We start from the raw sequence: 12,904 nt of genomic DNA, 5'->3' as shown, positions 1-12,904 counted from the left end.
AAGGATACAATCTGTATCACTGGTGATTCTAACAATAACTTTGCAATAGGAGGAATGGTATAAACGTGATGCTCCCTGGTTCCTCATAGGAAGGGCACACTCCAGTTACTTGTGGGACAATAGAAAGGACAAATAGGTCCATCTCAAAAGAGGGCGAACTGCAAAAGGCAAAAATGGGCCACTCATCTGGACAAGCTGAGGGATAACGGTGCTGCAAACAGTTCAAAGAGCTTTAAAAGTTACTATGTGGGAATCAGGAAAAGTATTAAAAAACAAAGTATTGATAGCCCTAGAGATTTTTACAATGTTGATCTCTCTTGCAGAGTCTCTGATGGCTAACATGGGCTGAGTGCCAAGAGAAGGTTTTCCCACACTCATTGCATTCATAGGGCCTCTCCCCCGTGTGAATTCTTTGATGGCTAATAAGCTGCGAGCTGCGATTGAAGGTTTTCCAGCACTCACTGCATTCGTAGGGTCTTTCCCCTCTGTGGATTGTTTGATGACGAATAAGGTGCGAGCTGCGACTGAAGGTTTTACAACACTCAAGGCATTCATAGGGTCTTTCCCCTGTGTGGATTCTCTGATGAACAGAAAGGGCTGATATTTGAGTGAAGCTTTTCCCACACTCACGGCATTCGTAGGGTCTTTCCCCTGTGTGGATCCTCTGATGTTTAGAAAGGGCTGAGCTGTCAGTGAAGCTTTTCCCGCACTCACTGCATTCATAGGGCCTCTCATCTGTGTGGATTCTCTGATGAACAGAAAGGGCTGATCTTTGAGTGAAGCTTTTCCCACACACTCTGCATTCATAGGGCCTTTCCCCCGTGTGGATTCTCTGATGAACAGAAAGGGGTGATCTTTGAGTGAAGCTTTTCCCACACTCTCTGCACTCATAGGGCCTCTCATCTGTGTGGATTCTCTGATGAACAGAAAGGGCTGATCTTTGTGGGAAGCTTTTCCCACAGTCACTGCATTCGTAGGACCTGTCCCCTGTGTGGATTCTCTGATGTCTAGAAAGGTGTGAGCTGTTAGTGAAGGTTTTCCCACACTCACGGCATTCATAGGGCCTCTCCCCCGTGTGGATTCTCTGATGTTGAGAAAGGGCTGAACTCTTAGTGAAGCATTTTCCACACTCACAGCATTTATACGGCCTCTCCCCCGTGTGAATTCTTTGATGGCTAATAAGGTTTGAGCTGCGATTGAAGGTTTTCCCGCACTCACTGCATTCGTAGGGTCTTTCCCCTCTGTGGATTGTTTGATGACTAATAAGGTGCGAACTGCGATTGAAGGTTTTCCCACACTCAGGGCATTTGTAGGGCCTCTCCCCTGTGTGGATTCTCAGATGAACAGAAAGGCTTGATCTGTGAATGAAGTTTTGCCCACACTCAGTGCATGTATTTTTTCTCTTTCGCCTAAGGATTTCCTGTTGTGTTGTGGTTTCCATGAGGACCTTCTGAGTTCCCCAACAGGAAATAAATTTACCCAATTTCTTCCCTGGCTGGTTTCCTTGCTCTCTTTCTGGTCTGTGCTGAATCTCCCAGGAGTTTCCCTGCTCAGGACTCCTGGACACATTCCTTTTCGATCTTTGTGATAATGCTCCGTGTTTATCCACTTGCTCAACATTTTTCTGCTGAGAATTGCGCTCCTCTTTCTCACGGACCATTGCATCATCTGCTGTGACAGAGACAGACACCTCAAACAGGGATGGAACAGGAAAGACCAAACCAAAACAAGTGCTGGAGGGAGGTCAAATAAAAATCAGGAGCTGAACTCCCCCAAACTCTTCCCACAAACAATCCAGGAAGTGTAGGGGACAATTTCCTGGTGCAACTGCTGGAGGAACCAACTAGGGGAAAAGCTCTTCTTGACCTGCTGCTCACAAACAGGGAAGAAATAGTAGAGGAAGCAATAGTGGATGGGAACCTGGGAGACAGTGACCATGAGGTGGTCGAGTTCAGGATCCTGACACAAGGAAGAAAAGAGAGCAGTAGAACAGAGACCCTGGACTTCAGAAAACCAGACTTCGACTCCCTCAGGGAACTGATGGGCAAGGTCCCCTGGGAGAATAACATGACGGGAAAAGGAGTCGAGGAAAGCTGGCTGTATTTTAAAGAATCCTTATTGAGGTTGCAGGAACAAACCATCCCGATGTGTAGGAAGAAAAGTAAATATGGCAGGCGACCAGCTTGGCTTAACAGTGAAATCCTTGCTCGTCTTAAACACAAAAAAACAGCTTACAAGAAGTGGAAGAGTGGACAAATAACCAGGGAGGAGTATAAAAGTATTGCTCAGGCATGCAGGAGTGAAATTAGGAAGGCCAAATCACACTTGGAGTTGCAGCTAGCCGGAGATGTTAGGAGTAACAAGAAGGGTTTCTTCAGGTATGTTAGCAACAAGAAGAAAGTCAAGGAAAGTGTGGGGCCTTGCTGAATGAGGGAGGGAACCTAGAGACAGAGGATGTGGAGAAAGCTAGTGTACTCAATGCTTTTTTTGCCTCTGTCTTCACAGACAAGGTCAGTTCCCAGACAGCTGTACTCTGCAGCACGGTATGGGGAGGAGGTGACCAGCTCTCTGTAGAGAAAGAAGTAGTTCGGGACTATTTAGAAAAGCTGGATGAGCACAAGTCCATGGGGCCGGATGCACTGCATCCGAGGGTGCTAAAGGAGTTGGCTGATGAGACTGCAGAGCCATTGGCCATTATCCTTGAAAAATCATGGTGATCGGGGGAGGTCCCGGATGACTGGAAAAAAGCTAATGTAGTGCCCATCTTTAAAAAAGGGAAGAAGGACGATCCAGGGAACTACAGGCCAGTCAGTCTCACCTCAGTCCCTGGAAAAATCATGGAACCAATTCTGAACCACTTAAAGGAGGGGAAAGTGATCAGGAACAGTCAGCATGGATTCACCAAGGGCAAGTCATGCCTGACTAACCTAATTGCCTTCTATGATGAGATAACTGGCTCCGTGGATGAGGAGAAAGCAGTGGATGTGCTATTTCTGGACTTTAGCAAAGCGTTTGATACAGTCTCCCACTGTATTCTTGCCAGCAAGTTAAAGAAGTATGGGCTGGATGAATGGACAGTAAGGTAGATAGAAAACTGGCTAGAAGGTCGGGCTCAACGGGTAGTGATCAATGGTTCCATGTCTAGTTGGCAGCCAGTATCAAGTGGAGTGCCCCAAGGGTCGGTGCTGGGGCCGGTTTTGTTCAATATCTTCATTAACGATCTGGAGGATGGTGTGGACTGCACCCTCAGCAAGTTTGCAGATGACACTAAACTGGGAGGAGTGGTTGATACACTGGAGGGTAGGGATAGGATACAGAGGGACCTAGACAAATTAGAGGACTGGGCCAAAAGAAACATGATGAGGTTCAACAAGGACAAGTGCAGAGTCCTGCACTTAGGACGGAAGAATCCCATGCACTGCTACAGACTAGGGACCAAATGGCTGGGCAGCAGTTCTGCAGAAAAGGACCTAGGGGTTACGGTGGACGAAAAACTGAATATGAGTCAACAGTGTGCCCTTGTTGCCAAGAAGGCTAATGGCATTTTGGGTTGTATAAGTAGGGGCATTTCCAGCAGATCGAGGGATGTGATCATTCCCCTCTATTCAGCACTGGTGAGGCCTCATTTGGAGTACTGTGTCCAGTTTTGGGCCCCACACTACAAGAAGGATGTGGATAAATTGGAGAGAGTCCAGCGGAGGACAACAAAAATGATTAGGGGGCTGGAGCACATGACTTATGAGGAGAGGCTGAGGGAACTGGGATTGTTTAGCCTGCAGAAGAGAAGAATGAGGGGGCATTTGATAGCTGCTTTCAACTACCTGAAAGGGGGTTCCAAAGAGGATGGATCTAGACTGTTCTCAGTGGTAGAAGATGACAGAACAAGGAGTAGTGGTCTCAAGTTGCAGTGGGAGAGGTTTAGGTTGGACATTAGAAAAAACTTTTTCACTAGTAGGGTGGTGAAGAACTGGAATGGGTTACCTAGGGAGGTGGTGGAATCTCCTTCCTTAGATGTTTTCAAGGTCAGGCTTGACAAAGCCCTGGCTGGGATGATTTAGTTGGGTTTGGTCCTGCTTTGAGCAGGGGTTGGACTAGACACCTCCTGAGGTCCCTTCCAACCCTGAGATTCTATGATTCTATGATTCTAAATAAGAGAGAAGGAGGGGATCAATTCAGCCTTCACATCCCATCCAAATACGCAGGGGGAAGGGAGGAAGCTACTGCCTGGTGTCTGCTAGGATCTATAGGAAGCCATGAGCTATATTTACCCTGAGGATACGACCCCTGCTAGGGACAATAATGAACTGAGACACCTCCCCAAGGGCTTTGTAGGGCATCCCAGATGTTTCCTTCAGGCAGTTACAGATTCTGAGGTGGTTTAATGTTTCCTCACCTGTGCGGGGAGCTCTCAGGATCTCTCTTTCCTCTGAACCCTGGAGGTCTGGGACCCATGGCTCTTCCCCTTGTTCCAGCTGGGAGATCACATCAGGCTGGGTAACAGAAAACCCTGCTCAGATGAAAGAAAACAAAGGAATTCAGTTGATTTCATAAGACTTTGTCATAAAAAACATTCTATTAATTTAACTTCAGTGCTTAGTGTGACCTGGTGGGCCAGAGGCAGGTCTCACTGAAAATGCCAAGATCAGGGCAGGCTGAAAAAGGGATCACCCACTTGGGTTATCGAGAAGCTGAAAAAAGAAATCACACGGCCCCTTTATTGCATCCCAGTTCTCTGACTCCTAATGAGCACTTAGGTCCAGTACAGTGAGAGGTTATTTCAAAACTCTGCTGACATAAACAAAATGATCTTCTGACCCCAAAGGTCAGCCACGTTACCAGGTCAGCATAGGTTTGGATCTTACCCAAAATACCACACAGCCAGCCAATCCTTAGCATCTAAACTAAAGGTTTAAACAAAAGAAAGAAAGTTAAATGGGAAAGCAGTCAGATACATTCCAAAATGGATATATCAGGTTCTTAGCAGTATTGGTGAGTTGCCGGTGTGAAAATCTGCCTGGAACACATCCACAGCTTGGATGGGTCATTCAGTCCTTTGTTCCAGGGTTCAGTTTGTAGAGAAGTTGCTCCAGAGCCAGGAAAGGGGATTGAAGACAAAATGGAGATGATGCAGCTGCCCTTTATATTTCTTTTGCTATGTGGCTTGAACTTCCTGTGTCCCAAACACAAGATTCACAGCATGTGGCATGGAAAAGCCTTGGAGTTCTCATTACACAGGCATACCCCGGCATGTCTTGCTGACTCAATAGGTGTATCCTTGGTCCTTTCCATGGGCTCATTGTACAGCTGATGACCTCAATGGGCCATCAAACAGGCTAGGCAGTGTTGATGCCAATATGTCTGGGGGTGTCACCCAGAAACACTGCGCAAGTCTGGAAATACAGATATACCCTACATATCTATAACTCACAATACAAAGGTGATACAGACATAGAAACAAAATTATCATACTTGGAAAATCATAACATTTCCCCTGACACCTTACATGGCATATCTAGCATGATTCATTGCAATTTGATAATATTATATTATTTTATTATTAATATCAAAGTGTCTCACAATTCCATACAGTGTCACACTTGGTAAACCAGTGAATTTCCAGGACTAGTTCCCCAGGTCCTTGAAGATGCTGAACACTATGCTTATGAGGGATTGAAATACCCACATATCTACTGGGAACACACACACAGACACTGTCAGTCTATACCCCTATGTTCACTCTTCTAGAAAATTATGATCAATTTTGTACACAGTATGGCTTGTGAGGTATCATTTGAAAATGCATAATCTACTGAATATTATCCTCCTGTTAAAATGTGTAGTAACACTGTATGTAAAGTTATGAGATTTTACAGTATGAGATTACGGAAAAAGTTACAATTCTGGGGAACACCCACAGACCAGTTCCTCGGAAACAGCAAGGCAAACAGCTGGTCGAACAGCCATTCTCCTGCAGGGGGAAGGTGTGAAGAAGACATTTACAGTCCATCACAGGGACCTCTTGAAGCTGTTGTGGAAAACAACCACACGATTGATTTTGAATCAGCTCAGCCTGAGGCTCTTTTCTTGGTTAAAGTGCACAGGGGGCGACAGCTATTGGAATACTGTCCCCCTGAGCTAAAAACCACACAAGGCTTTTAAAGCTTAAAACCACAATCAATGGCACATACGTTGCACGTTAATTTCCTTATTTGGAATATATTGCAAAATATGATGCAGGTCAAAAGCAAGCTGAACAATCAGTTTTCCATATTCGGCCTTTCCTGTTCTTGTTATTCCTAGTCTAGTTTGTGGTTTGACTTTTCTAACACTTCCACTGTGGTTACGTTTCACAAGCTCAGTTACTGCAAATCAGTGTGTTTGGGGACTTTCCACTTCACCTCCTTAGGCCCCTTATGCACACAAAGCCATTGTTCCCCAATTTGGGGGATTTTCCATTCCACTTTGCCTTTCTATGCCCTTTACACAGAGCAGCAAGCTCAGCTAATACTTCAGGCCTGCTAGCTTGACCAAAGCTCCAAAGCTCTTTCTGTACTTTCCCTCCCAATTCTCATATCTCCGACAGACAGCCTGGCACCATGACTCAGCTGAGAACTGAATTTGTTTCTAGTACAAAGGACTGAGTTATAAAAGAGGTGAGGAAAATGCTTCAGACTCTCTCTCTCCCTTTCCCTCTGCTCGTGACAACTCCTGAAGAGCTGAACGTGGGAGGCAGGGGTGGGTTAGGTCGAGTCCTGGCTGAAAGGAAAACCAGCCTGTCTCAGCACATGGCGAGAGAAACATTTGCCTTGTTTCAGCTTGTTAACTTAGACATTAGTTTGTGTTTTATCTTGCATTTCTTTTGTAAAAAATTCTGAGCTTTATGCCTCATTATCTGTATCTTAAAATTTTTTTTGATTGTTAACTATCTTGTTTTATTCTTTATCTAACCAGTGTGTTTGTATTAAAGTGTGTTGGAAACTCCATCTGGGATAACAAGGCTGGCACATGTCATTTTCCACTGATGAAATGACAGACTTCATATGAGCTTGCGTTGTTCAGGAGTGTGCTGGACAGGGAAAGATGCACATTTCTGGGAGAAGTCTGGGAGCAGAGAATTTTCTGGGGTTCTCCTGTGCTGCACTGTAACTTGTGAGTCACTGATTTGCAGGTATCAGGGGGTAGCCATGTTAGTCTGGTTCTGTAAAAGGAGCAAAGAAATCTGTGGCACCTTATAGACTAACAGACGTTTTGCAGCATGAGCTGTGGGTGAATACCCACTTCGTCGGATGCAAGAGTGGAAATTTCCAGGGGCAGGTATATATAAGCAAGCAAGAAGCAAGCTAGAGATAACGAGGTTAGATCAATCAGGGAGGATGAGGCCCTGTTCTAGCAGTTGAGGTGTGAAAACCAAGGGAGGAGAAACTGGTTCTGTAATTGGCAAGCCATTCACAGTCTTTGTTTAGCCCTAAACTGATGGTGTCAAATTTGCAAATGAACTGAAGCTCAGCAGTTTCTCTTTGAAGTCTGGTCCTAAAGTTTTTTTGCTGGAGGATGGCCACCTTCAGATCTGCTATTGTGTGGCCAGGGAAGTTGAAGTGTTCTCCTACAGGTTTTTGTATATTGCCATTCCTAATGTCCGATTTGTGTCCATTTATCCTTTTCCTTAGAGACTGTCCAGTTTGGCCGATGTACATAGCAGAGGGGCATTGCTGGCATATGATGGCGTATATTACATTGGTGGACGTGCAGGTGAATGAACCAGTGATGGTGTGGCTGATCTGGTTAGGTCCTGTGATGGTGTTGCTGGTGTAGATATGTGGGCAGAGTTGGCATCGAGGTTTGTCGCATGGATTGGTTCCTGAGTTAGTTACTCTGGTGCGGTGTGCAGTTATTGGTGAGAATATGCTTCAGGTTGGCAGGTTGTCTGTGGGCGAGGACTGGCCTGCCACCCAAGGCCTGTGAAAGTGTGGGATCATTGTCCAGGATGGGTTGTAGACCCCTGATGATGCGTTGGAGGGGCTTTAGCTGGGGGCTGTATGTGATGGCCAGTGGAGTCCTGTTGGTTTCTTTCTTGGGTTTATCTTGCAGTAGGAGGCTTCTGGGTACACGTCTGGCTCTGTTGATCTGTTTCCTTATTTCCTCATGCGGGTACTGTAGTCTTGAGAATGCTTGGTGGAGATTTTCTAGGTTCTGGTCTCTGTCTGTGGGGTTAGAGCAGATGCGGTTGTGCCTCAGTGCTTGGCTGTAGACAATGGATCTTGTGATGTGTCCGGGATGGAAGCTGGAGGCATGAAGGTAGGCATAGCGGACGGTAGGTTTTTGGTATAGGGTGGTATTAATGTGACCATCACTTATTTGCACCGTGGTGTCTAGGAAGTGGACCTCCCGTGCAGATTGGTCCAGGCTGAGGTTGATGGAGGGGTGGAAGCTGTTGAAATCATGGTGGAATTTTTCCAGAGTCTCCTTCCCATGGGTCCAGATGATGAAGATGTCATCAATGTAGCGTAGGTAGAGAAGGGGTGAGAGTGGACGGGAGCTGAGGAAGCGTTGTTCCAGGTCGGCCATAAAAATATTGGCATATTGTGGGGCCATGCGGGTGCCCATAGCGGTGCCACTGATTTGGAGATATATGTTGTCATCAAATTTGAAATAGTTGTGTGTGAGGATAAAGGCACAGAGCTCAGCAACCAGTTGTGCTATGGCATCATCAGGGATACTGTTCCTGACAGTTTGTATTCCATCAGTGTGTGGGATGTTTGTGTAGAGAGCCTCTACATCCATGGTGGCTAGGATGGTGTTTTCTGGACGGTCACCAATGCATTGTAGTTTCCTCAGGAAATCAGTGGTGTCACGGAGATAGCTGGGAGTGCTGGTAGCATAGGGTCTGAGCAGAGAGTCTACATATCCAGACAGTCCTTCAGTGAGTGTGCCAATGACCGAGATGATGGGGCGTCCAGGATTTCCGGGTTTGTGGATCTTGGGATCCTAGACACCACGGTGCAAATAAGTGATGGTCACATTAACACCACCCTATACCGAAAACCTACCGACCGCTATGCCTACCTTCATGCCTCCAGCTTCCATCCCGGACACATCACAAGATCCATTGTCTACAGCCAAGCACTTGATAGCCAAAAGGGCTCGTTCTCCCTGGAGCTAGTCAATTACCCCAAGGAGGCACAGAGATCAATGTAAAGTATAAACAGATAGCAGCCCTTTATTAGAACGATCAGCTGAGCGGGTGCCCCCCTCGGTTCATACCAGAGGAGTGACACCCCGAAACAGAGCAGTGAGTACATATATATACCATTTTTGACGTCATATCAGACCATAGTGATACAGCATATTTTCAGGATTTTGCAGACGTGGGGTACATAGGTCTATTTACTTGTACTCTAAACGTTCCACGTTTTTCCCTTTGATCCTGATACTATTCAATATTTGTTATTAGTTATGTAAGCAGGTCATGGATCATTCAATATTTGTTATTAGTTATGTAAGCAGGTCATGGATCATTTAGCAATAGCATCAGAACAACCAAGCACATTTCCAAAATAGACAACTAAGCACAAAATCATATTATCTATCAATCCCCCCTTTTTATGAAAGCATTTTAAGAGCTTCAATATCCCCAGTCCTCAGCTTTTACTGGTTGGAATAACACCATAACTCGCTGGTTTATAGTTTGGTTGATTAACCGTCGGATCATTGTCACTAAACAGGGGGTTAAACAAGCTAAAGCTAAGAGGGCCATGATAATACATATAACAAAAAGGAAGCTTTGGCGTATCCATTCTTTGTGTGGTAACCAGGAAGTGAGCCAATTTGTGTCCCACCCCTTCCAGGTTTGTACTGGGACGTGGGTTAGCTTCCTCATTTCTTTTGTTAAGCGTTTAACTGCTTTACCATTATCATCTATTTGTAAGCAACAATTTGATTCATTTAATTTTGCACATAATCCTCCTTCTTCTGCTAGCAAATAATCAAGGGCTATATGATGCTGATAAATTGCAGTTCTCATTTGAGTAGCTTGATCAGCTAAAAGATCAAGTGCTGTGGCTGTTTGGTTTGTTACTATTTCCAAAATAGCTTGCAATCTGATTATTCGATTCAGATTATAAATTGGTTCCCTAGCTCCTGTTACGAGCTCATTGGGGTTCCACGTGGCTGGTCCATAATGTTCTATGATTCTTTCAGGAGGCCACTCCTGTGTACCCCATTTTTGGGAACTTCCAGCTGTTAAAGTGGAATCAATAGATCGCTGTTCCCTAATAAGATCATCATATACTTTGACTCCTAGAGTTTTTCCTTGTAAGAGAGGTAGTAGGAAGAATAGAGGCCTAATATATCCTACATAACATACCCCGGACCAATTGGGTGGTAGCCGACGGTAAGCGTATTGACCACAAATCCAGTAGTGGCCTTTTAGGGCCCATGTCCCATTAGCAAAGGGTCCATCCCAGGGGTCAGGAGTAGTTATGTTAGGTGACAGGGACCAATTATTAGTTTTATACTTGGGCATGTCAAAATACAAGTGATCGCCAGGTCCTAACGGTCCTCCCCCCAGAACTGATTCGCCTTTAGAATTGCAGTGCTCACATTTCCATGCTCCTGCTCCCATTTTCCATACACAATTGCAACCCCCTCCTTTAGGCTGAGTAGTGCTTGACCAAAATTGCCTAAAGTGGGTTGTTCGGGTCCCATTATAGTGTTGCCACGCCCAGCGATAGAGTCGTACACGTGATCCTTGGCTGTGGTATTATCTCGCTGGCAGCGTAAAAATAGATAATTATCAAAGAATTTATCCTGTTGTATTGCGTTGCAACTACTGCTACTGGCAAAATCATCACTATCATAAAGTTGATAGGAGCAGGCTATCCAGCTGCCATTAGTCAGCTGTACATGGGTTTGATTCCATCGCCCCTGATATTTAGAGCAATTGTATGGTAAACAATTAGGATCCCAGCAATCAAAGCCTGGGGATAAGGTCCATTCACATTGACTTTCCCCTACATATACTCCTTTTGGTTTTGTTCTATTAAGACATAGTATGCCCATCCCAGAGGAATAGAGTCGCCATGGGCTACTATCCTGGGCCCATAGTTCTGTTCCATTACGGACCATACTTAAATTACTGACCCACCATTTGGGCTGTACTGGTTGGGCTACCCATGGCCATTCGTTTAAGTCTCCTGGTCCTCCACATACCCAACAATTACTAAGATTAAAGGACTTTGCTATTGTTTCTCCTAGTTCCAGGAAAGTATTTTCCCATCCAGTACAATGAAGAAGGTATATACTTAAAATTAACAATAATACTTGCATTACGATTTCTTCAACAAACCCTTAAGTCCGTCCAGGGGCTTGTAGGTCCAGTCCGAAGCTTCTCCTGTGCTCCCTCGGGCTTCCGGTGCCGAGGTAGGCAGAGGGTTGATCCAGTTGCCTGAGGCTTCGCCTGTGTCTCCCCGGGCCTCCGGTGCCGGGGTGGACAGAGGGCTGTTGTCCTCTTCTGGTGGTCCGGCTCCTTCGGCAGGAGTGCGAAACCGTTTTACTCTTGTGTGATGAGTCCACTTGTTGTTCCCAAGGAGCTTTACTGCGGCGTGGCTGATGAGGGAGACGGTATGTGGACCTTCCCACCGTGGTGTAAGGGGGTCACGTTTCCACTTCTTGATGAGGACCTGGTCACCAATTTGAAATGGATGGACAGGTCGGTCGAGGGGTAGGGATTGGAAAGATGCTGCGTATTGATGTAGCTGGGATAAAACAGTCTGTAGGAAAGAAACTTGTTTCCATAAGGTATCTTTTCCCACTTCCCAGGTCACGTCTTCCCGGAATTCTGCACTAGGAATTCGGGGAGGAAATCCGAATACTAGTTCAAAGGGTGACAGTTTTAATCCTCGTCTTGGGGCCCTTCGCAAGCGAGTTAGTGCTAGGGGCAAAGCATCAAGCCACTTCAATCCTGATTCTATGCATATTTTAGTAAGAGTTTCTTTTAATGTTCTATTCATTCTTTCCACTTGGCCTGAACTTTGGGGGTGCCAAGCTGTATGAAAGTTCCACTGGATGCCTAAGGCTTGAGATACTTCTTGTGTCACCTTTGAAATAAAGTGACTACCCTGATCAGAATTAATAACCTCTGGTACATGGTATCGGGGGATTATTTCCTGTATCAAGGCCTTAGCAACAGCTCGGGCTTGACAATGTCTGGTGGGGAAACACTCCACCCAACCAGTTAGTTGGTCAACAAAGACAAGTAAATACTTGTAGCCCCTGCATGGGGGTACTTCGGCAAAATCAACTTGCCATCTCTGAAATGGATATGTGGCCCAGGGCTGACCTCCCATCGGGGCTGGAGGTTCTCGGCCCTTCTGATTTGTTTGTTGGCAAATTGGGCAAGTGTTAACAATCCGTTGGGCCTCCATATGCATCCTTAATCCTTTGAGGGTTCGAGTAGCTAAGTCGACCATAGCTGCTGATCCCATATGCCCTTCCTTATGTAACAGTTGAAGGGTTTCCTTTAAAATTGGCTGAGGCACAAAGATTTCCCCTCCTGGCAATTTCCACCATCCCGAGGGGAGCAAACGGGCCCCTATGCTTTGGGCATATTGTGTTTCTTCAGGAGTATACTGTGGGGTTGGGACTTTACATTCAGTATCGTTTACTATCAAAAGCCACGCAACCCCTTCTTGTGCTGCCTCTCGTGCTGCCTTATCAGCTAATTGATTGTATTTTCGCTGCTCCCCTTGAGGGGTTTTGCCGTGAGCACGTACGTGGATTACAGCAACTTGTAGCGGGAGCATTAGAGCCTCTAGTAAGGATTTAATAAGGCCTCCATGTGCTATCTTTTGGCCTGAGGCTGTAATGAAACCTCTTTCCTTCCATAAGGTGCCGTGAGCATGCACCA

At 45.8% G+C, this 12,904-nt stretch overlaps 1 protein-coding gene and 1 pseudogene across 1 annotated transcript in view; one reads left to right on the top strand and one right to left on the bottom strand.

Moving 5' to 3' along the window:
- Window positions 1-1,471, bottom strand: part of LOC120381797 (zinc finger protein 418-like) — a gene marked incomplete at its 3' end in the record, with an annotated part of 63,754 nt that extends 62,283 nt beyond the window's left edge. Inside the window, exon 1 of the mRNA XM_039499933.1 lies at window positions 341-1,471. Within this exon, the coding sequence (XP_039355867.1) occupies window positions 341-1,441 (1,101 nt within the window). The remainder of the gene's footprint in view (window positions 1-340) is intronic.
- Window positions 1-12,904, top strand: part of LOC120381796 — a 305,764-nt pseudogene that overhangs the window by 243,805 nt on the left and 49,055 nt on the right.

This window comes from Mauremys reevesii, linkage group 14 (assembly GCF_016161935.1).
Source record: "Mauremys reevesii isolate NIE-2019 linkage group 14, ASM1616193v1, whole genome shotgun sequence".
Lineage (NCBI taxonomy): Eukaryota > Metazoa > Chordata > Testudines > Geoemydidae > Mauremys > Mauremys reevesii.
This window is presented reverse-complemented; position numbering and strand designations above follow the sequence as displayed.